Raw genomic sequence first — 21,625 nt, 5'->3', positions numbered from 1 at the left:
GAGTAGATCCAAGGGGATTGGGGAATGGGAATTCCTTTCTGCCTCACTAGTCAAGCAACCCTCTTCGTGGAAGAGGTCTGGAGGTAGTAATAGACCTCGCGAAGAAAAATCCCTGGGCGCGTCAGAACAAGTCGACTATGGAGACGAGCCAGGTAGAGAGCAAAATCCTAAGAGCAGGTCTCTCTCTTTGTGTTCCTTCTTTTCAACTGATCCTACCACTTCATACAAGCTCATACAAGCTCATCCGCGCGAAGCTCGGTGCGGGACTGTCAAGTCGTGGGGATCCTATGGATCTCGGGGCGGACAGACCGAAAAACGAGTCCGTTATCGGGCTATCAAGCCAGTCTGAGTGGAGCAATGGGAAACGAAGTGCGATGGGAACCACCAGAAACCTCGACCACGATCCTCAACAGAAACCTCTCGGAAATCACACAGGAATTTCAATCGCGATGGTGCTTCCTCCTAGTATCCTCATCGTGGGTGGAGGAGTCTTCGGACGTAAGTCTTTTCTCTACTTCACACGGGACTCTCCCACACAATTTGAACCCCAGAAAATCAGTGCCCCCATGATTTTACCCCAACCCACCAACATCCCCAAAATAATCGCAACCCATTGACCCCTTCCCCCTGATTGAAAACATGTACATTGATTTCTTCAAAAATCACACCCACTGACAAGAAACAGTGTCTACCGCTCTCTCATTGAGACAGCGCCACCCGGAAGCCAAGATCACACTGGTGGAATCGTCACCGACAATTCCAAACCCGCACGGCTCATCCGTCGACACATCACGGATTGTGCGGGCAGACTACGCCAACGCAGCATACTCCAAGCTCGCGGCCGCAGCCATCCAGAAATGGCGCAGCACGGCCTGGGGTCGTCAGGGTCGGTACACGCAGAACGGCCTGCTGCTAGTGTACCCGGCCGACAGCGTCAGTGCAAAGGAGTACGCGCGCAAGAGCTACAACAACGTGCGCCAGATCGAGGGCGATAATGTTGTTTTCCTGCCTAGCCAGAAAGATGTGCTTTCCGTTGTCCCGCCGTATGGTGAGGATTTGGATGTTGCTGGTGGGTATGTGAATTGGGGCTCTGGCTGGTCCGATGCGGGGGCGAGTGTGGCGTTTGCGAAGCAGATGCTTGATGCGGATGGGAAGGTTGAGTTTCGCCATGGAAATGTTGACCGGGTGCTTTTTGACGAGCCTGCGTCTGCGTCTGCGTCTGCATCTGCATTCGCTGCTGGCAAAGGCAAAGGCAAAGGCAAGCCACGTGCAAAGGGTGTTGCGTTGACGAATGGAACGACACTGACAGCTGACCTGGTTGTTTTGGCGACTGGAGCATGGACACCCCGACTTGTTGATCTGCGCGGCAAGGCCGTGGCCACAGGCCAGGCAATTGCGTATATCAAAATTAGTGACGCCGAGCAGCGTGAGCTGGAGAATTTACCTACTATCTTGAACTTTGCTACAGGCATGTTCATCATCCCGCCGCGTGACAATTTGCTCAAGATTGCGCGCCATGCGTATGGTTACCGGAACCCGATCACCGTGCCTGTTCCCGGGGTCGGTGCACCCAAGGAGACGATGGCGGTTAGTCTGCCTGAAACTGGTGGTCCCGTTCCGCTGGAGGGACAAGATGCGTTCAGGGAAGCATTGAAGCAGTTGCTTCCTCGTTTCGTGGAGAGGCCGTTTGCTGATACCAGGATTTGCTGGTATACTGATACGTGAGTACTTTTTTTCTGCATATATGGGACCTTGGGTGGTATTTCCATTGGAAGATATTATCCGTCCGGCCAAGTGCATGATGCTAATCTACTTTTGGGCAGCCCTGATGGAGATTTTATTGTTTCGTACCACCCCGATTACGAGGGACTGTTCCTCGCGACTGGTGGCAGCGGACACGCCTACAAGTTTTTCCCTGTGCTTGGAGACAAAGTTGTTGATGCCATGGAGGGCACTTTGGACCCCGAACTGCAGAAGTTGTGGGAGTGGACGGAGGCAAACACCCCCGCTCCAGGAACCAATATGGATGACCTCTTCGACGGCGATGGAAGCCGATCTGGGGCAAGGAACTCGAATTTGCAAGAGGAGTTGGCTAAGACGAGGAAGGCTTATCGCGAGAGTGCGCTGTAAATTGTCGACACATGCATTCTGGCATGAAAATAGATAGATCTGTATAAATGCGAATTGAACTGAATATACTACTACTTGACCACACTAAGATTGCCCGACCTCAACATGTCGTGAGCATACTACGTAGATTTTGATCAACGTGTTCATGAGATCCATGGATATCAATGCTACTTTAGCATCCTGCTGAACTTCAAAAGTTATTATCCAGAAACTTGACATCGATATCTGGACTACGGCTAGTACGAGGTGATACAAGGAAAGGTTTTTTCAAAGATCTTCATTTGAGATAACGAAGCTAGACGGCAAAAGCCGTCGCAATTTCCCGGTCCACCGGCCGGAACGACGGAATCTAGGACTCGGACGCATCATAATTTTTTTGGGCCCGCGACGAGTTGCCCCATCGACGAGTATGGCTGAAGAACAAGAAAATGGATTAAAAAAGAGGCAGCCATCGACCAGCGCACAAACCGCCTCACTGCGGTGTGCAGCAATCTAAGTGTAAAGAGTCGAATGATGAGACAAACCGGGGATCATTCAAATCGCTAAAACGCCCAACTATGCTTGCATGAAAAATCGTGAGAAAGGAAATAAAAAAGTGGGATAAATCCCGGGGGGGAAGATCGAGGACGGACGGCAGGAAGCAAAGTCCGAGGTTGGAAAACCAGGACAAGCGAATGACAGCCGAAGACGATCGCAGGAGGTGAGAAAATAAAAGTCAGAATGTTAATACATGTGGGTGGAATGCGAAAACGCAAAGATGATCTTCCTTTTCAGGCATCTCTTTAAACTTTACGGAAGTCTAGCGATGTTGTTAGCTAAAGCACGCAAGAACAAAGAAGATAGCGAAAACATACCAGAGAGCACAGGATAGATCAGTTCGAAAGCCTGGTAGATCTCCTCGCGCACTTTGGCGCCTGTGAGGACGATCTTACCGCTAACGAAGATCAGGAGCACGATCTTAGGCTTCATCATACGATAGATCAGACCAGGGAACAATTCAGGCTCGTAGGAACTGAAATTGTGATGGCGAGATGCCAGACCCTCCAGACGGATAGGGAACTTGATATCGCAGGAGCCGACGATGTTTTGGATCTTGAAGTCCGTGAACTTGGCATTGAAGCCAAGCTTTTGGATGATACGCGCGTACTTGCGGGAAGCCAGCTTTGAGTCGTCTTCTGACTTGGCACCGGTGACGACCATCTTGCCCGAGGCAAAGATCAGCGCAGTGGTCTTGGGCTCACGGATACGCATGATCACGGCGGCGAAACGCTAAGCGAGAGAAAAAAAAGACCAGTTCAGCCCCACTGTACCCTGATAGAGACAATCTCAGAGAGGTGTGGAATATACCTTTGGGTTGTACTCGGCGTTGCGAGCGTGCAGCGCAATGGTCTTGAGATCCAAGCGGCAGTCAAGGTTGACAGTAGCCACGATGTTTCTTTTGGGACAAATTTGTTCAGCCAATGTCTCGCTTTCAGAACGAAACACCAAGAGAGAGTATACTCACTGCAAGGTCGGCACGATACCAGAGCCGCCAGTCGTGGCGCCCGGGGTCGCGGCCGGAGTAGCGGGAATCACCCCATTGCCGTTGACGGCATTTCCTCCAACCTGTTGTTGCTGCTGTTCCTGCGCGGGTTGTGCGACGGGCTGTCCCTGAATCTCTTTCACAGAGGAGGGAGGGGTCAGATCGCCTGCACCCCCGGGGAAGGAAAGCGACGAGGCAGAGGTGAAGGCGCGCGCCTGAGTGGCGTTGGACGGGTGGGTGGTGAGAGAATCCATCTTGATAACCAGCTCTCAAGCGCAAGGGTTCGAGGACAGATAAATCAAGTTAAGGTGGATAGAGTGAAGCAACTGAGCGAGAGACGACGAGGGTTAGCGTTGCGATCAACAGATCGAAGTGATGTGAGGATGAGGCAGTGAGGCAACCAAAGGTCCGGTCATGTGTCGAGGGAGGGCGGTGTTTGAGGGCAGAATCACGTTGGTGCGCAGGGAAGGCCTTACCAACTTCGTGGGAGATGGACAACTCAATGTATCCCCCTACAGACTGTTGGATCGTGAGGTGATGGTAACACGAATCTCCAGATCGCAGATAGAATCCCAGACTGTGTTCAAAGGTAAGAAAAGCACACTGAAGTGTTTTCAACAGAAGATCGCGGATGGAAAAAGGATTATAGCAGGATAGCACAAAAACAAGACTTTTTTTTTGCTTCGCGGATGGGGTATTTCTTTTTTTTTCCTCGCTGCTTTTTTTGGAAGTGGGATTTGGGTTCTATCTGCGAAGCGATCTGAATGAGAGTGATGAAGCAAGACCTTAGGGCAGGACAAGCTTCTTGATTTAGGTAAGCCCAACGACCTGGATACTGGAAGTACCTAGGAATGCACTTTTTTTTGGTCCTTTTTTTAAATTTGCGAACAAATTAAAAAAAAAAAGGCTTCTTTCCCGGAGAAGGATCTTCGATATAAGAGAGATCACGTAATTAGTAGAGCAGAAAATAGATCTGCGGGGGATAGGGAAAGAGGGCGGGAAGAAGATAAGGGAGTGCCAAGACCGAGACGGAAATCCCAAAGGTTTTGCGAGAGTGGGAGGTTGGGCCTTTATATAGTGCTGAGTCACAGCCTGCGTCAGGGGAGGCTGGGCCCGCTGGTGGCGGTAAAAGCAGCGAGGACTCGCCCTTCTCGCTTCTCCCTTCTAGCGGCTCGAGGTGGATCCATTCACCAATCATCTTCGCCATGGTCAAGATATCTTATTTATTGGTCAAGATCCAGCCCCACCAACTGCAGCTTTTGTTTGTGACTGGCCCTACCGCCCTTGCTTTATCCTCCGCGGCGCCACGGTTGCAGCCAGTGGGCGTCCAGTCCGCTGCGCTCCTGCAGCTGATAGTCGGACCCATCCCATCCTTCCTGACGCTGTCCAATCATTACCGGGGGCTGTTCTCGGTCACTCCTTGTGCGACGCGCTATCCTCTCGCCGCTTTTACAGGAGGCAACTGAACAAAAATTCGTTGCATCCACCCATCTCTTCCTTCTTCCAGTATCCAGCTGGATATGACCAGGGATCTTAGCCAACTATTGAAACTCACCTTCTCGCCACCACGATGATCGAACTCACCTTCTTTTAGCCCCCCTCCAAGCTAACCAGCTCTTTGTCGCATTTTCGCTCCTTTTTGTTCTTCCCACCTATCCCACTGTTGTGATCTGGTCGAGTTGGAATTCCGCACAAAGAGGACAGGTGGCCGTTTGGAATTTTTTCCAACGGAGCTGGACGATTTGGGCGAGCGGTGGCACCCGCGGACCTGCGGCTCCACCGCTCGCCAAGCCTTTGGACGAATCTCATAACATGCCGATCCAGGCTGTCACCTTTGCGCGTGTTTGCCTGGTTGGATCTGTACATATATTCGACGTCTCAATATTACCGTCCATCGACTCATTTTTTGTATGGGAACGCGGTATGCTGAATACCATACCGCCCCAGATCCAACACTGCCGCGCTGTGACATTCCTGCACCATTGCACCATAATCACACTGAATCACGTCGATCGGTACGGAATATATGTAAGATCGCGACCATTAATTTTCTCCTGGCGGTGTGACAGGTACTCGTACTTCTTCTTTAAGCTTGTTTGCTCGTCGAACTGGAAGTCGGGCGTTTTTGGGTGATGATCATCATGATGTCAACCAAACATGCCCAGTATTTGCACATGTGAAGCACGTGATTATAGAGTACTAAGTATACCTTGAGGTACTGTAGTGCCTGTAATTTCAGGCGGTATACATATTAAGAACATCTTCTGGTCCACTCCAGAGTGACGGTGACAGTTCAACCCACGATATAATCCAGAGACTAGTCTACAAGCTATCCTCCGATCATGATCGACCGCTACTCGATTGCTCGGCGATTCTTGATAATCTGGCGTCGAGCTGTCACTCGGTGAACCGGAAATGGATCCAACACGGAAACGATGATTCGCATCAGCTCGGCGCTGATTGGTCCGTGGCAGCCTCGGGTAGGCGGTTTTCGGCGTTTTGGCAAGCAAAATGTTCGGCTGCGGTCCTAAATTGACATTCGGCTATTCAAGGCAGTTCGACTTGCGAGTCCCTAGATTAAACTCTCTCCATTGCATCTTTATTTGGTCATGCCAGTGGCCTGGTAGTTCATTCTCTTTTTCTCACCAACTTGCCGGTCCCTACTCCCCACGATGGCGACCAACAGTACTGTCCTGCCTCTGCTGAGGCGCGAAATGCGAACTGCTTCGGCCCGCCTTTCTCGAGCTTCCCCCTCCGTCACCGTGCTGGCTTCTCCAGCCCGCTCCCCCGCTACTCTCTTCTCAAACCCCGGTCGACGCATCACCAACCGGTCCGCTTCCTTTCTGCCGCCCAGCCAGACCAGAGCCTTCTCGCAATCGGTATTACGGAGGTTCACTGACGAGAATGGCAACTTTGATCCTCGATCCCTCGATCGCGAGTCCGACGAAGTGGATGTGTGTATCGTTGGTGGTGGTATGTTCTACTAGTAGTAGCCTTATATCACATTCCGGAGCCTGTTTTAACCGTGAGCCCCCATCAATTCAGGTCCCGCCGGTCTTGCCGCCGCCATTCGCTTGAAGCAGCTCGCCAACGACGCAGGCAATGAGGAGTTCCGGGTGATCTTGCTGGAGAAGGCCGGAGAGTTGGGCGCCCATATCGTCTCCGGAAACGTCCTGCAACCTACCGCGCTGAATGAGCTTTTGCCGGACTGGCTGTCCGAGGACAACCCTTCGCGCTTCGAGGGCGCAACCGCCGCCAAGGGCGATAAGATGCGCTTTTTGACCGAGAAATCCTCCTTCCCCCTGCCCACGCCCCCTCAAATGCATAATGAAGGAAACTATATTATTAGTTTGAGCGAGTTGACAAGGTGGCTGGGCGAGCGTGCTGAAGAGCTGGGCGTCGAGGTTTACCCCGGATTTGCGGCCAGTGAGGTGGTCTACAAGCCAGATGGATCAGTGAAGGGTGTTGCGACCAATGACCTTGGCCTCGGACGAGATGGGCAGGCTAAGGATACCTTTGAGCGTGGAATGGAGTTCCACGCCCGCGTTACCCTTCTCGCCGAGGGCTGCCACGGCAGCTTGACTAAGCAGGTTATGAAGAAATTCGACCTGCGTCGCGATAGCCAGCCGCAGACGTATGGTCTTGGAGTCAAGGAAATTTGGGAGATCCAGCCGGAGAAGTTCAACTCCGGTGCGATCACGCACTCGATGGGTTACCCTCTGCCTAAGGATACCTACGGTGGAGGTTGGATGTACCACTTTGGAGATAACATGGTGAGTATCGGTCTGGTAGTAGGATTGGACTACCCCAACCCGTGGCTTTCGCCATATGGAGAGTTTCAGAAGTATAAGCAACACCCCATGATTAAGGAGGTGCTTGAGGGAGGCAAGTGTATTTCTTACGCTGCTCGTGCACTCAACGAGGGTGGCTTTCAGTCCATCCCCAAGTGTGCCTTCCCTGGCGGTGCTTTGATTGGTGACACAGCGGGTTTCCTGAATGTTCCCAAGATTAAGGGTACCCACACTGCAATGAAGTCGGGTATGCTGGCTGCCGAGTCCGCGTTTGCGGCTCTGCAGGGCGAGGACGACGCCGGCACCGTGTTCCTCTTCGACTACGAGAAGGCTCTTCGTGATTCATCCATCTGGAAGGAGCTGAAGGAAGTTCGCAACATTCGTCCATCTTTCAACAGCCCCCTGGGATTTTTCGGTGGCCTGATCTATTCGGGATTAGAAGCCTACGTCCTGAAGGGCCGTGTGCCGTGGACTCTCAGCCACCACGGCACCGATGCCGCCGCTACTAAGCCCGCTTCTGAATACAACAAGATCGAATACCCCAAGCCCGATGGCGAAATTACGTTTGACATTCTGACAAGCGTGAGCCGCACCGGTACCAACCACGAAGAGGACCAGCCGGTCCACCTGCAGGTGGAAGATTGGGACAAGCACAAGGACCTTGCCTGGCCTGCGTATAAGGGCATAGAGAACCGGTTTTGTCCTGCCGGCGTGTACGAGTATGTCGAGGATCCCAGTAAGGAGCACGGTGTTCGATTCCAGATCAACTCGCAAAAGTAAGTCCTGCGCCACTCTCACTCAAGCCCTTTTCCCTTCAAAGATACCATACTGACAGTTGCCTAGCTGCATCCACTGCAAGACCTGCGATATCAAGGTGCCCACTCAAGACATCAACTGGCAGACACCTCAAGGTGGAGAAGGTCCTAAGTATATGATGACATGAGCTTGTTCATGTCAGTAGTTTTGTTTATTTCTTTTTACTATTTTTTTGTTGTTGAAGATAGCCCCGGGCACGAGCCCGCTGTATTGTACATAATTCGAATACCTAGAAAAGCGGCCACTTTTTTTTTGTCAGTCACAGCCACCTCACGGACCTTTTCGTACTTTTGTAGATTTGGTTGCAACTGCTAGTTGGATGTCACAGGATCCGAGACCCTATTCGCCCACCTTGAGGTATGGAGTATGGAATGGGCGGGCAGAACCGTGGAATGAGGGTGGAGAGTCCACGAGGCGGGATCTACCGTGAACCCAGATTTCAACCACTAGTCGCGGTGCTTATTGTTGATTGTTGATTCTTGTTTGCTGATTTGAAAGAAAAAGGGAGCCTTCCATCCGCCACCAGCGCGTACTTTTGATGGGAGACACGTAAATTGCAGCGGTCACAGCAAAAAGGAAATGAGAAAAAGTGAGGCGGCCAGAATTTCCCCAAGCGCCCCGGTGACCGCCAGATCTGCTTTTCCACCTCCCCCCCTCCTTTTCTCTCTGCGCTGCATCTTCCTCCATCTTTCCTCCAGTTTTTTTTTTTTTTTTCATCTGCAGCGTGTGTGTACCCAACTCTCCCAACCCAACCCAACCTCTTTTCCTGTTGGGGAGCTCGACACACCCACCGCCACACCTTCCCACCACCCCCCGTCGGTCTTCGCTGATTTGACCGCGCTCAACGCTCACCCGATCGGGTTCTTTCTCTGGCCACCTTTCTTTTGTTGGCCATTTATTTACATCTTCCCGGGATTTATCGTGCTCTGACCTCTCGGAGTCATGACGGAGGTGTCATCCACCCGACTCTACCTTGGGAATCTTCCCCGCAATGGTAAGCTCGCAGCCCTCCTTTTGCCCATGCATGTCGACTCTGGCGCATTCAAGCCTGCGCCTATGGATTGATTCCCTGCGGCCCCCGCCAAAGCTTCCGTGGCCCACTTTCCCTGGAGGGTCCATTTTCGAGGAGCCCACCTGAGGAGAGGGGAGGAGCTAGTCGTCTTCTGACTTTCATTGTTATCTCTCTCTCTCTCGATTCATGTGAATTATTTTGATTTTTTTTCTGCGATGCGCAGCTGACAAAAACCTGCAGTGACTAAACAGGATATCGAGGAGCATTTCAGTACCCATGGATCGGGTAAGATTACAGAGATCAAGCTGATGAATGGTTTCGGCTTCATTGAGTATGAAGATGCCATGGACGCTCGCGACGTCGTTCCCGGTATGGCCCTTTTTGACACCCACACACATAATCAATGCATCATCCTTGACTAATAACCCATCTAGCCTTCCGTATGTGCCGCCTTTAAAGCCGAATAAACCGTGATCATCGACTTACCACAAATCTATTATAGATGGCAGTGACTTCAAAGGCGAGCGGCTAACCGTGCAGTTTGCTCGTGGCCCTCGGCGCAAGGAGGCATTCCCTGGTCCTCCTTCGGATCGCCCCGCTGCTCCACGCCCGCGTCGTACCATGTTCCGGATGCAAATCTCCGGTCTCCCAGAAACAAGTTGGCAGGTTAGCAGCCCATACCCATTTCTCCTTGGATTCCCCGGACTTCACACCCCCGGCCATTTCTCCCTACTTGAAACCTGCATGCTATCCAGCATATGGTCTTTTGCCGAGTCATTGGCCCTTCACTCTTGGAATCACGGCAATTCTCTCTCGCATTTTATAGCTCTAGCCCGGGTACCTCCCAAGGCAGAGTAAAATAAGCGCTACTGAGGACCAGGAGTTTATCTCCTGTGCCAAAGACCATCTCTGGATACCGCCATGCCTGGACGTAGACATTTGCCCGATTTTCCACTTGGACCTGCCCGGACATCTTTCTTCCTGGACCTGGACTCACCATTCGATAGGACCTTAAAGACTTTGCTCGACAGTCTGGACTGGATGTCGTCTATTCGGAAACTGGCCGTGAACAAGGAAAAGGGTGGGTTTAACATTTCGCACCCCCCCCAGCCAGGCTTGGCTCCCCTTTCCCAAGAACCCCCAATTGACAAGGACAAAAGGTTTGTTGAATTCGAAACCGCCAACGACCTCAAGACGGCCGTGGAGAAGCTAGACCAGCGGGAGTTCAAAGGCTCGCGCGTGACTTGCGTTGCCGATGTAAGGAGCCCATTTTCATTACTATTTCCGTTCCCGGATCGGAGGAGAAACATAAGGACCCCGTCTCATTTCTTTCCAGATCCAGAGCCATGAAGACCGTCCCCCCCCCGGGATCCGTACCGGTCTCGCTCCCCGCGTCGGCCATACCCCCCCCCATGGATGAATATGACCGAAGGTTCCCGGCTCCTCGAGGATACAGCCCCCGGGACCACTATCGTGAACGGTCGCCCATTCCGATTCGTCGTGAGTACTACGAACGTGATGGATATGGACGTCGTACTCCCCCCCACGCCCTCGGATGGAAGACTACCCACCCCCACGTCGTCCCTATGAGGACCCATATGATGCCCGGCCCCCGCCTCCCCCGCGCCATTATGATGATCCATATCTAGCGGCCAGGGCTCCTTACGGCCGTCCTCGCTCGCCACCAAGAGGAGAGTATGTCGCGTATGAGCGCCCCCGCTACTGGTAATCCGGCCGGGGCCCACCCCTTCTACCCTTTGGATGCTTTCTCTGCAGATGCTTCCTCTCTTCTCCCTAACTCCAATACCCGTCACGTATCGTATTGACTTTATTCATTTTATGGTGCCAACGATTCTTTTTCAACTTTCCATCTGCCGAGATTTCAGCGTACTCTTACCCAGAATAGTTCAATGGTTTCCCGAAGCATGTTTCTTCCCTGGGGCTCGGCCTGGACAATCGGCTTTCTCTGGATTCACTTCCGTGGAGCTATATTGACTGCCGTCAATTGTACTGGACTCATTTCTTTATTTCTTCTCGGATGATTTTTGTTCTTGATCTTCTTCTTTTTCATTTCCATTTGCCTTTTGTACAAATATCGAAGCTTCCGAGGACAAGGAAGAAGCAGTTCGACTCCCTCCCCACTGGATTAAAGTTCGACTGTGATGATTACCTTGAGGACCCCGCCGGTAGTGATGGATGGATGTCACGGTCGTACTACTCACGTCCGTTCAGATAGCTATTGCTTAGACCACAATTCGACAGACAAAGTTCCAGAGCGTCACGGTTTCTCCTTTCCTGTAATTGTGAGTTTTTGAAATGAACACGGAATGTAAAGATGTTCTAATAGACTTCTACCAGGGTTCCATGGAAACGTAAATCGCACAAGCACCGTGACCGTTTGAAGCGGCAGCTCCCAATGTATTGCCGTCATGATCTGCAGCCCCGCCCCAAAAAAAACTGCCCGCTCCCCCACTAAACTTCAGAATGGCCCGCCCCTCCATAGCTTCAACTCCGACACCTCCGGAGGCCCCTCAATACCAATCCATCCACTATGGCTGAGCAACGATCTGCCATTCACATTCCTCCGGTCCCACCGGTCCTGGACAGCGTCCGCCTCCGCGATATCCAACTTCCTCTCCCTGCAGCCCCAGACGCATGGCATCGCCTGGACAAAGCTCAACCTTGCACCGCTACCCTGAAGCTTTCTTACTCCTCCGCTATTGCCGCTGCCGCTGCCGATGATGTATCCCTCTCCCTCGACTACGGCAAGCTTTTCCGCCGCTTGGAGTCAGATATCCGCGACATGGCGCATCACACCTCATCGCCCGAACACCCGCACAAGCGCATGGTCAGCGTAGAGGGTACGCAGCGAGAGGAAATGAAGGTCAGCGCCGTGGGCCAGGATCCCCGCGTGACAGCCGGAATTGTCGCGAATTGTGGACTAGGCCTGCTGGACGAAACGGCCGCGGGTGTGCGGAGAATGGCGCATGTCCACCAGAGCCCGCGGCATAGCTTCTCGGGAATCCCGCAGACCCCGGCGCCGGCTTCTTGGCCGATTGAGAATACCTATGGGAAGTGCGAGGTGACCCTGCATTTGCCCAAGGCTCTGCTGCGTGCTGAGGAAGGATTCAAGTATCGTAGTGTGACCGTTTGGGGGTACACTCAGATTCCTGATGCCTCGCAGGCTGGTCAGTCGACGGGTAGGTATCCTGTCGTGTTGGAGGAGGAGTTTTCCCTTGATGGAATCCGATGCTATCCTATTCTGGGCGTCAATTCCCATGAACGTGTTGAGAGGCAGGCTGTTATTATTTACTTGGAATTTAAGGGCCCCGGACAGCTGGCTTGGGGATCGACAGTTGTTGATACCTACCAGGCTATGACGAGGGCCGTCGCAGAGGTATGTATCAGCAACATTTTTTATATACATTTACCTATATATGTGGTATCATATACCATGATACTGCAGGGTCTCATCAGAGCTAACTATTCTACAGAAGGTGGACCAGACCTCATTCCAAACCGTTGAGGCGCTGGCAACTTTCATTGCACGCATTGTGACCGTGGACTTTGGTAATGAGAGAGTCACTGTACGAGTTGAGAAGCCTAGTGCCATGGCATTTGTTGAGAGATCTGGAATTGAGATCACGCGGTCACAAGCATTCTTTGAGAGCCACGAGGTGGCACGGCGGTGATGCCGTGCATGGGGATCGGGATCGGATCGGGAATCGCCTGCAGGAACGGATCGCCCGCGCATGGAATGCCATAAAATGAAGTGATCGAAAGGGGGCAGAATATATAGAGCCGATGACCTTTTTTCCCTCACCCTGATGTCAATGGATTGTTTCCCTACCCCCTGCGTTTCTTGTATGTATCCCTGTGGACTCCCTGTCCGCCTATAAGAGCACAAGTAATCAGTCTCACGTGAGCACCGCATTGAGAATAGCGCCGCCCCGGATTTCCGCCTCAAAGCGAGATGATTTTCAATTCACTTCAGCTACCCAGGCCACCACGCTTTGTTCTTTCCACAGACCTCTGTGGGAACTTTTCTGTGTTTCGCTTACATCTTGAAATCAAACTATTCATCCACTTCTCTATGTGCCTGTCTGCGCCGTACTCGCTCCCTTCGATTTCCTCAGCCAACTCGTTGGTTATCTTGAACCCTATCGCGCCTGACTCCAAGATCTCTCTCGCTCCTCCCAATCTGCCCGACGTGCCCGCATATCCTCACTCCTCCAATTCCGCCTTGGCTTTTGACTTCGCCGTTGGCGAGGTGGTTTGGCTAGGGGTACCGGGTCCGTCCTGAAGAAGGGCGGACGGTAAAACTACTCGAGGGATTTCGAACTGGTTTCGACCAGAGAAAGAGAGACTGAAAGACTGAACCATTGGAAAAACCCAGTTGAAGTATGTTATTCCCCGAATTTATCAACTCGATTTGCGACTCCTTCTCGTTTCTATCCTGTTTGTCGTTGGTGGGGCAAAAGTCCTGGGCAAAAAGCGCTCAGCAAAAGCTCCCATAATTACCCCTCCATACAGATTTGGTGACATGACCGCCCTTGGAAGTGAATAAAGCTGACCAGGCAAAATGAATAAATAGTGGCCGTCTTCTAGACATCTCGAGTACATATTTGCCCTTTAGCACCGCCGTGTGCTACCAGTTGTCTACTGGTTAACCAACTCTTGTCGGCGATTCTATTCGGAACAACGGTGACACCCTTTTCGACCTTTTAAACTCTCCGATTAGCGAATCGAACATCATGTCTTCCCCTGAGGCCCAGGACGACATTTCCGTCGGCGATGTGTTCACTCCACAGGCCGACAGCGCGCAGCCGTCCATCGAAATTTCGACCAATCACCGTGGCCCGGATGTTCACATGGGCGATCAGCTTTCGCCGCGCAAACTTATGGCTGCTTACGGCGAGGGAGAGAATGTCATACAGCCTCCCGCATTCCCAACCCTCTTAACTGGGAGACAGCGCCGGAAGAAGAAGAAGAAGGTGCAGACCGGCCCGGCCGACCCAGCCCTATCGACTGTCCACGGCTTCACCCCGCTTGCTTCTGGCGATGAGGATTCGGACTTTTCCACCACAAGTTCTCGCGCTGCAGACTCACGACCGGCTACTTCCCTCGGTGGAGCGAGTCCACGTGTGCAGCCTACTGCCGGTCATGGGGTGAGCGCATTGAAGCTCCAGTTGGATTCGTTGAGTCTTTCTGGAAAGCCGACGGCTGGTACCTCGGGACTTTGCTCCGCGACTCCCAGCAATGCGAGTGTCTACTCTGACAGTGATCAAACTGAGGTCTTGACCAGCTATGAGGTGCCTCTTGACCAGGATTTCGTCAGTGCGGACGCCGACAAGGAAGAGGTCACCACAGGTTCGAGCCCTTGTGCAGTTGCTGTTAATGGCACCGATATTCGCAGCCAGATCTGCCGGAAGATGACCGCGGAGGATTTTGAGCCCCTGCTCTGCCTCGGCAAAGGCTCTTTCGGAACCGTGTTGCTAGTTCGCCATGTCATCACGGGCAAACTCTATGCACAGAAGCAGTTTCGCAAGGCATCAATCACCGTTCATAAGAAGTTGGTGGAACAGACCAAGACAGAGCGCATGGTACTGGAAAGTATCAATCGTCACCCGTTCGTGGTGAAGTTATTTTATGCTTTCCAAGACCATGAGAAGCTGTACCTCATTTTGGAATACGCCCAAGGTGGCGAGCTATTTACCCACCTTGCAATGGAGCGCATGTTTCAGGAAGATACGGCTGCTTTTTACATGGCGGAGATGGTTCTCGCACTTGAACACCTGCATCAGAATGTCGGCGTGCTTTATCGCGACCTGAAGCCGGAGAACTGTCTCCTCGACCACGAAGGCCACTTATTGCTCACCGACTTTGGCCTTAGCAAGATCGCTCTCAGTGATGATGACCGCTGTAACTCTTCCCTCGGCACGATCGAGTACATGGCGCCAGAAGTTGTCCAGGGCAAGCCCTACGGCAAAGCCTGTGACTGGTGGTCCCTCGGCGCCCTCGGCTTCGACCTCCTCACTGGCTCCCCACCCTTCCGCGCAGGCAATCATGCCAAGCTTCAAGAGAAGATCATCAAGCAGAAACTCGTTATTCCTTACTTCATTGGACCCGACGCCAAAGACCTGCTCATCCGTCTTCTGCGCAAGGACCCCAACAAGCGACTGGGATATCACATGCCCAAGGATATGCAGACTATCAAGAAACACCGTTTCTTCCGCAAGATTGACTGGGCTACTCTCGAGCGCCGCGAGCTCACCCCGCCAATCCAACCCATCGTCACGGACCCGGCCCTGGCGGAGAATTTCTCTGAGGACTTCACTCAGATTCCCCTGAGCCCTTCGCTCGCTGGTGGATTTGATGATCTCTACGATGCGGCTGGCCGGAACCGCCTATCTGGAGTTGCAGGGCAGACTCCTGGCGATGGTGACCCCTTCGGTGGATTTAGCTTCGTGGCACCAAGCTCGCTACTGGACCAGGGGTTAGGCGTGATGACAGCGGGTGTGTAATGTGTTACCCGATACTTCATGCACTTTATTCATTTCCAATCGCCATGCTATTATTTTCCACATTCCATTGGTTCGGCGTTTAGGACTTGCATCCCTTTTGGTTAAGCTTTGTTGCCTGCATTCTTGTCTATGGTATTTGAAACAAATCAGCGAGTCTTGCTCTCAGTAGAATCATTAGCTCTAGCAAACGCAACCGCATTTCGTTTTATCAAAACCAACTCCATCAGCCCTAGACGAGAGCAGCAGAACTGGTATTCTTGAATTTATCATTGAGATCTCGTAACATAAGGTAATGGTGGTATAGTTGCAAAAGCAACTATTGATTTACAATAATTCCATCCAGTAATTCCTCCCCCAATCCCGAAACACAGACTCCATCCATGCCAAATAAAACGATACGGAGAATCAACCTTAATAAAATCTAAACCTCGCCTTCCTCGCTGCCGCCACCTTCATCCCGAGTGGGCGGAGGTACTTGGGAGTCACTAGGTTCAGGCGCAGCACTCCTATATTCTTCGATTTCGCCTTCCTCCGCGCTGGTATTTCCTTTGGGATTGGGTACAGATGTCTCCGTTGGGCTCGCGAGTTCGATTTTCTGGGCAGATGGCGTTTCCATGGCTCGCATTGGAATGCGTGGGCGGGAGGATGGCGCTTGCGTCTGTGAGCTGTCGGCGGGGGTTGTCCCCGGCATTGGGGATACAGTGCGCTGGCGCTTTGGCGAGCGCCCTCCATTCAAAGATGCCGGGGCTGGAGTTGGTTGCTTCTGCTCTTGGGAGTGAGACTCAGGTTCGCGGGAACGCTTGCGGCCGTTTGGTGTACTGGATTCACCGGCCGGCGTTGTGAGTGAGTTGGTAGGGGTGAGTTCAAAGGAGGAGGAGGAGGTTGGGTTGCTGTTGAATAGGCGGGTTGGGTCCGTGGGGTCAGTGTCAGAGAAGGTGAAATCCGGGTAGCCCTTGCTAAGAGTTTGTTGAACACGCTCATAGATTTTCACAATGAGTTTGCAGGATTTGATGAGGTCTTCGATGCGCACGTCGATCTGTTCCCACCATGGTCGGCCTTGGGAGTCGTCTGGGAATGCGACTTGGGTGTGTCGGGCGGCCGCGTAGAGGGCGGCTGCGGCAATGACGCGCGGTGGGAATTGGAGACATAGGACTGTATATGTGGAGTCATTCAGGAAGGCATAGGCTGCGTGTCGGAGGGGTCGGTTCTCTTGGACCCCGAGGAAGAGCGAGTATTCCCACAGCACTTTGTAGGGGGACTCCATTTGCAGGTCGAAACAAAGAAATTCAAGCATAACACTCTCATTTTGCAATATGAGGTCCCGCCATTTCCAGTAATCCTTCGACTGCTCATCAACCACCATATCGGGCTTTTTCATCGCAACACGACAGCATGCAACTACAAAGTCCTTCATCCGTCGCATCGTCTCGTCCACCTTGAATGCAACAAAGAGTGCCACTGCTGCGATCACTTTTGGGTGCATGAGATCCCCTGCCTGGTCTGGGTATTGTCCTCGTAAGGAATATCGCATGAGAAACCGATGCATGAGGACTGAGGCTGTCATCGAAGTCTGTGGAGGCATCCTAAGCATCATGCTAACCTGCCAGATGAACTCAACTGCGCGGTGTCGAATGTAATCCTCCTTTTCCCGTTCGATCTTGTCGAGGCGCGTCGGAGTGCGCTCGAGCTCCTCATCTGTGAACATCCATTTCTCTTGTGCGGCCGCAACAACCGGGTTGGGCAGGCCAGGGATGCGTTGTGAAGTCGCGGACTGGTCCATTTAGAGAGATGTATGAGGTGACAGCGAGCTGGTAGCAATATCAGGAGGATGGGAGGAGGGCGACTGGGTGGTTGACAAGTGAAGCGCGCCCGCGCGCACCTTGAGGCGTCTGGTGTCGTGATATCCTATCCCAGGCTTGAAAGTAGGTTCGTCCAATCGCGCATAACGGGGCCTCTCATCGCACCACCGTGTAGGTATTTGGATATGGTCGCAAATCCGTAAATAGGCCCAGTCGTGATGGGTTCCAAGGTTGCAGAAGGCCTTACAAACCGATGGAGAATTTGGAGTCAAGGCGGCGTTGTCGCAGCGATGAATGAAGCTCGGCGCGGAATAACTCGGGCCGAGACTCCGAAGTATATAAACGTCAGCATTAACTTGAACAACAAGAAATACGGAAATAACCGAGGAAAGCTCATCTAGATCTGAGGGAACCTTGAAAATCTGAGTCTTAATACACTTCCTAGCTAATGCCTGTACTAGTATATAATTCGTCTCCAAGAAACTAGAAGTTCCGAGTCCTTTCAAAGACATCGAGTTTGGACAGTAACTAAAGTAAAAACAAATAATCGAAGACGCAAAATCATTCAATACATTAAAAGTTCCAAGGCCCGAGCTCGATGACAAAATAACTCCAGATCTAGAGCTCTAACCAACTCTCTTAAAAACAAATCCAAATAATCCCATCATGTTGACCTGTTCCTGCCTCTTTTGGCCCCTGATCACCACACACACACACACACACACACAGAGAGAGAGAGAGAGAGAGAGAGAGAGAGAGAGCAAGTATTGAGCGGAGAAGAACACAGTGTAGGCAGCGTAGGATTTAGGCGTGGCAGCCAGGTCCAAATTTGTATGGGCAATGCTAGTAATTTTGGGACACTGTTCTTACGGGTGGACCCATCACCTATTTCTGTGGGCCATAAAGGCACCAAATGCTATTAGCATAGCTACTGGACCAACTGGGGCCATTGAGTGCAGCACATTGCCACTACCTTCTTCTTCTGTTATCAATTCCCCAGTCCGGGGACCCCTGGGCGCGAGGGGTACACCAGGCCCCGTCCCTGTTGGTAGCTTCAGAGGAGACATGAGCCCAGTGCCCTGGGCGCCATAATTTTGCGGAATAGATTGATCGACGGTCATTCGATTTAGTGACCCAGAGGTATCGCTCTCTTCCGATGCGGATTGGCCACAACTGGTAAGAACTGGCTCGCCCCTCCTTGATATCCGTGAAATACACACGACTGCTGGCGTCTGGAGCAGACCCGGTGTATAGCTTGAACCTGGGCCAAAGACTAGCAATTCTGCCATCTTCTGGATCTGGCTGTTAACCATCTCTGGTGACACATTGTATAAGGTCCCACTCCTGGCCCGGGTTTGTCATGACACCACCGTTGTTATCAGCAAATATGGCTGCCTGTATCATCCTCGCATATTCGGCCGCAGAGCTTCCATCGCCTAGTAGGGATTCGGAAACTCCTACACAGAATGGCAATTTGCTTGGGACAGCTCCTGTAGCAGCAGCCTCCAAATTTTGTAGGAGCACGAGATTACCATAAAAGATCGACATTTGGTCGGTGCCAGAATTATCCAGCATTTCGAACTCATGATAAGCCCACTCCAGTGCCCCTGAGATATGAATAGTAACCTTTATCTGTAGATTCAATTCAGTAACTGCCCCGGAACTAGGCATTTTTCTTGGTGAAATACTCACATATGAAGTGTTGCTCTCCATAATACCGACCTTTGGTGCCTGTACTAATGCTTTGCTCATATGAGGATCAAAGGACCTAAAGGTATCTCTCCAGGGCTTCAGACAAGAGAAGATATCGGTCTCGGGAAAGAAAGACTACATTTAAATTAGTATGCTCAACTATTATCATCACCACATCCCCTCTTAGATTGATCGCGCATAAAAATATTGCTACTTCTCCCCATCCGAGCATACTAAGACATTAAATTTTTTTGCATGTTTCAATAGTATAATAAAATTGGAACATCGTGAAGATGAAATAGTTCTCTTTCGGGTTATTTCCTAAACTTGAAGATGTCATCGGCCGGACTCGGTTGGGCTAAGTAGATCTGTGTCCATGGATTCACAGTCAACTTCTGGAAACCGTACAGGCCAAAATAGTTGCGGCCGTTTTATTACTCATTACTATTCCTTTTAGGGAAGTCAATCGACTAACACTATATCTCGACAGACGAAACTTCTCTGGAACTTTCTGCTGTTGACAGTTTCAAATTCGCTTACGCAACACCCAAATGGCACCTGTTACTCTTTTTCTCTTCGAAGAGATGGCAAGCTCTAGCTTCCGCCTCGAAAGCAAGACGTATAACGAAATGGAAAAAACAGGGTTTACAATCGAAACAATTCTTCAAACTCTCAGGCTTACGAAAAAATCCAACGAATATAACTTCTTTCTATTCGGCGGGTTAAACAGGAAAGCAGTCACATTCATCGATAACTCGCATATGCTCGCCTGCTACGATCGTTACAATGATCAGTCGGTGATTACGATTATTGTTCGTTATAACAGCGACCCATCGCCTTATGATGCTCAAGCACCCAGTGCAATGGCGTCGCTCCATGAAAAACGAGTCCAAAGTAAAATAGATGAGCTACAAAACCCGGTTCTGAATCCAGAGCCCTTCCTCGAGCTACTTGAGGTTCATGGCGCATTTCTTGGATACAGGAATTTGCAAAAAGAAAAGATGAATCGGAAAGCGTACCTCGAAATATTGTTTGATGCACATCCGTATTTTGAGGATAAAGTTGGACTCTTTATTAAAGACCTGAGGGAAAGCTGCAACGGCTCAAGAGCCAATCTGAGGTCTACCAGGTTCCCATATTCTCTTGAAAGGCATTACTTCTCTGGTGAGGAATTCGCTGATATCCTAGGGATACCGCTTTTCCCTGGCACTTTGAAGGAACGGTTAGAGGCGATTCCCGAAGAGGAATTTATCGTGTACCCTCGTCTTGTCTCGATTTTCCTGCGAGCTTTCAACTGGAATTGGAGCTGTATTGAGTTAAAAGGGAAAACGCAAGAAAGCAGTTGCAAATATCCAGAAAAAGCTTTCTAAAGTGACTTGGAAGAAGGCATGGAGACAAGTACAATTGTGGAATATGCTCAATAATATTAAGAGACATAGCCTATCTTCAAGTTCTAACTAGAATTTGGGTTTTAGATCGACTTAGAATCAGATGCATTGTCTGCATTCTGAGCTTTCCTATGCTTTCCTCCTATTATTTAGTTACACGACAGATAAAAGAGGCGAATCTAAATATTCAGCCACGGGTTGGACGCTTTTACTTTCAATAAAAGACGGACCAAGATGGTCAAGTTGTACATGTCTTTTAGAGGCTCGCAAGATTGAAAGGATTTACAAGCATGATTATCAAATCAAACCTACTATTCGTCTACTATTCTCCGACCTAGAGATATAACTGGCCAACTTATGAAAAACCCCCGCAATTAGGTGTCTCATAGCCCCCAACGGCGGCTAATGGCTTCTCCTGAGTGGCGGCCCTACTTCTTAGCTTCGCCGCGCCCCACGCATCGCTGGACCGGGCCGCAATGATAATCCCCACCAAACAGATTTTGCCTGGGAAAGCCGGTGAAGTCAGTGTGGACTATCGGAGAGACGTATGATCTGAGATCTTGTTGAAAACAAATCTCACATAATCCTGCATATTCCCAGGAAGTATCAAAGAATGAATATCATGAGATGACTGATTCACGGAAGTAACTAGTAAGAGGTACAAAGTACGACCCTTCATGGGGTACAAGGCAGCCTAGAAGCGGCTGATGCATGAACAGCCCCAGCACTAGTTTTGCTCAGCCATAAATACGAGCCACTCCTGGATCGAAAGGTATTCTCCGCCCCCCCCCCCTTCCCCCCCCCCCCGGAATCAGTGGTTTCGATTTATTTCTACCTTCACTATGGGCTCAAGAATAAAGCGAAAATCGATGAGCCCAGATGAGGAGAGACAGCTTATTGCAAAGCATAAGATCAAATTTCTTGGGCCTCTCCCTGTCTCTCGCTGGCCTG

The 21,625-nt window shown here is 51.1% G+C and overlaps 9 protein-coding genes across 9 annotated transcripts; 6 read left to right on the top strand and 3 right to left on the bottom strand.

Annotated features, from left to right (window-relative positions):
* Positions 1-137: 137 nt before the first annotated feature.
* Positions 138-2,130, top strand: N7481_004287 (NAD(P)/FAD-dependent oxidoreductase; the record flags this gene model as incomplete). Its single annotated transcript, XM_057263506.1, has 3 exons — positions 138-498; positions 686-1,721; positions 1,824-2,130. 3 exons carry the CDS (start codon positions 138-140, stop codon positions 2,128-2,130), a joined length of 1,704 nt encoding a protein of 567 aa, XP_057125167.1.
* Positions 2,131-2,912: 782 nt separating this feature from the next.
* Positions 2,913-3,906, bottom strand: N7481_004286 (TBP family protein; the record flags this gene model as incomplete). Its single annotated transcript, XM_057263505.1, has 4 exons — positions 2,913-2,929; positions 2,985-3,399; positions 3,478-3,565; positions 3,635-3,906. The coding sequence occupies 4 exons, from the start codon at positions 3,904-3,906 to the stop codon at positions 2,913-2,915; spliced, it is 792 nt and encodes a 263-aa protein (XP_057125166.1).
* A 2,418-nt stretch (positions 3,907-6,324) lies between these two features.
* Positions 6,325-8,386, top strand: N7481_004285 (electron-transferring-flavoprotein dehydrogenase; the record flags this gene model as incomplete). The annotated part of the gene is made up of 3 exons (XM_057263504.1): positions 6,325-6,625; positions 6,698-8,219; positions 8,287-8,386. The coding sequence occupies 3 exons, from the start codon at positions 6,325-6,327 to the stop codon at positions 8,384-8,386; spliced, it is 1,923 nt and encodes a 640-aa protein (XP_057125165.1).
* An 815-nt stretch (positions 8,387-9,201) lies between these two features.
* N7481_004284 (uncharacterized protein) lies at positions 9,202-10,920 on the top strand (the record flags this gene model as incomplete). The annotated part of the gene is made up of 6 exons (XM_057263503.1): positions 9,202-9,253; positions 9,512-9,640; positions 9,706-9,711; positions 9,774-10,125; positions 10,303-10,528; positions 10,573-10,920. The coding sequence occupies 6 exons, from the start codon at positions 9,202-9,204 to the stop codon at positions 10,918-10,920; spliced, it is 1,113 nt and encodes a 370-aa protein (XP_057125164.1).
* A 902-nt stretch (positions 10,921-11,822) lies between these two features.
* On the top strand, positions 11,823-12,963 carry N7481_004283 (dihydroneopterin aldolase; the record flags this gene model as incomplete). The annotated part of the gene is made up of 2 exons (XM_057263502.1): positions 11,823-12,668; positions 12,766-12,963. 2 exons carry the CDS (start codon positions 11,823-11,825, stop codon positions 12,961-12,963), a joined length of 1,044 nt encoding a protein of 347 aa, XP_057125163.1.
* A 1,062-nt stretch (positions 12,964-14,025) lies between these two features.
* On the top strand, positions 14,026-15,795 carry N7481_004282 (AGC family serine/threonine-protein kinase; the record flags this gene model as incomplete). Its single annotated transcript, XM_057263501.1, has 1 exon — positions 14,026-15,795. One exon carries the CDS (start codon positions 14,026-14,028, stop codon positions 15,793-15,795), a length of 1,770 nt encoding a protein of 589 aa, XP_057125162.1.
* Positions 15,796-16,216: 421 nt separating this feature from the next.
* Positions 16,217-17,575, bottom strand: N7481_004281 (uncharacterized protein; the record flags this gene model as incomplete). Its single annotated transcript, XM_057263500.1, has 1 exon — positions 16,217-17,575. The coding sequence occupies one exon, from the start codon at positions 17,573-17,575 to the stop codon at positions 16,217-16,219; it is 1,359 nt and encodes a 452-aa protein (XP_057125161.1).
* Positions 17,576-18,899: 1,324 nt separating this feature from the next.
* N7481_004280 (uncharacterized protein) lies at positions 18,900-19,265 on the bottom strand (the record flags this gene model as incomplete). Its single annotated transcript, XM_057263499.1, has 1 exon — positions 18,900-19,265. One exon carries the CDS (start codon positions 19,263-19,265, stop codon positions 18,900-18,902), a length of 366 nt encoding a protein of 121 aa, XP_057125160.1.
* Positions 19,266-19,837: 572 nt separating this feature from the next.
* N7481_004279 (uncharacterized protein) lies at positions 19,838-20,656 on the top strand (the record flags this gene model as incomplete). The annotated part of the gene is made up of 1 exon (XM_057263498.1): positions 19,838-20,656. One exon carries the CDS (start codon positions 19,838-19,840, stop codon positions 20,654-20,656), a length of 819 nt encoding a protein of 272 aa, XP_057125159.1.
* Between the last annotated feature and the right edge of the window lie 969 nt (positions 20,657-21,625).

The sequence above is a fragment of the Penicillium waksmanii genome (assembly GCF_028829765.1).
Source record: "Penicillium waksmanii strain IBT 27052 chromosome Unknown utg000004l:1.0-5674109.0:1.0-5678898.0, whole genome shotgun sequence".
Classification (NCBI taxonomy): Eukaryota; Fungi; Ascomycota; class Eurotiomycetes; order Eurotiales; family Aspergillaceae; genus Penicillium; species Penicillium waksmanii.
The sequence above is the reverse complement of the archived record's forward strand: the minus strand, read 5'-3'. Positions and strand labels throughout refer to the sequence as shown.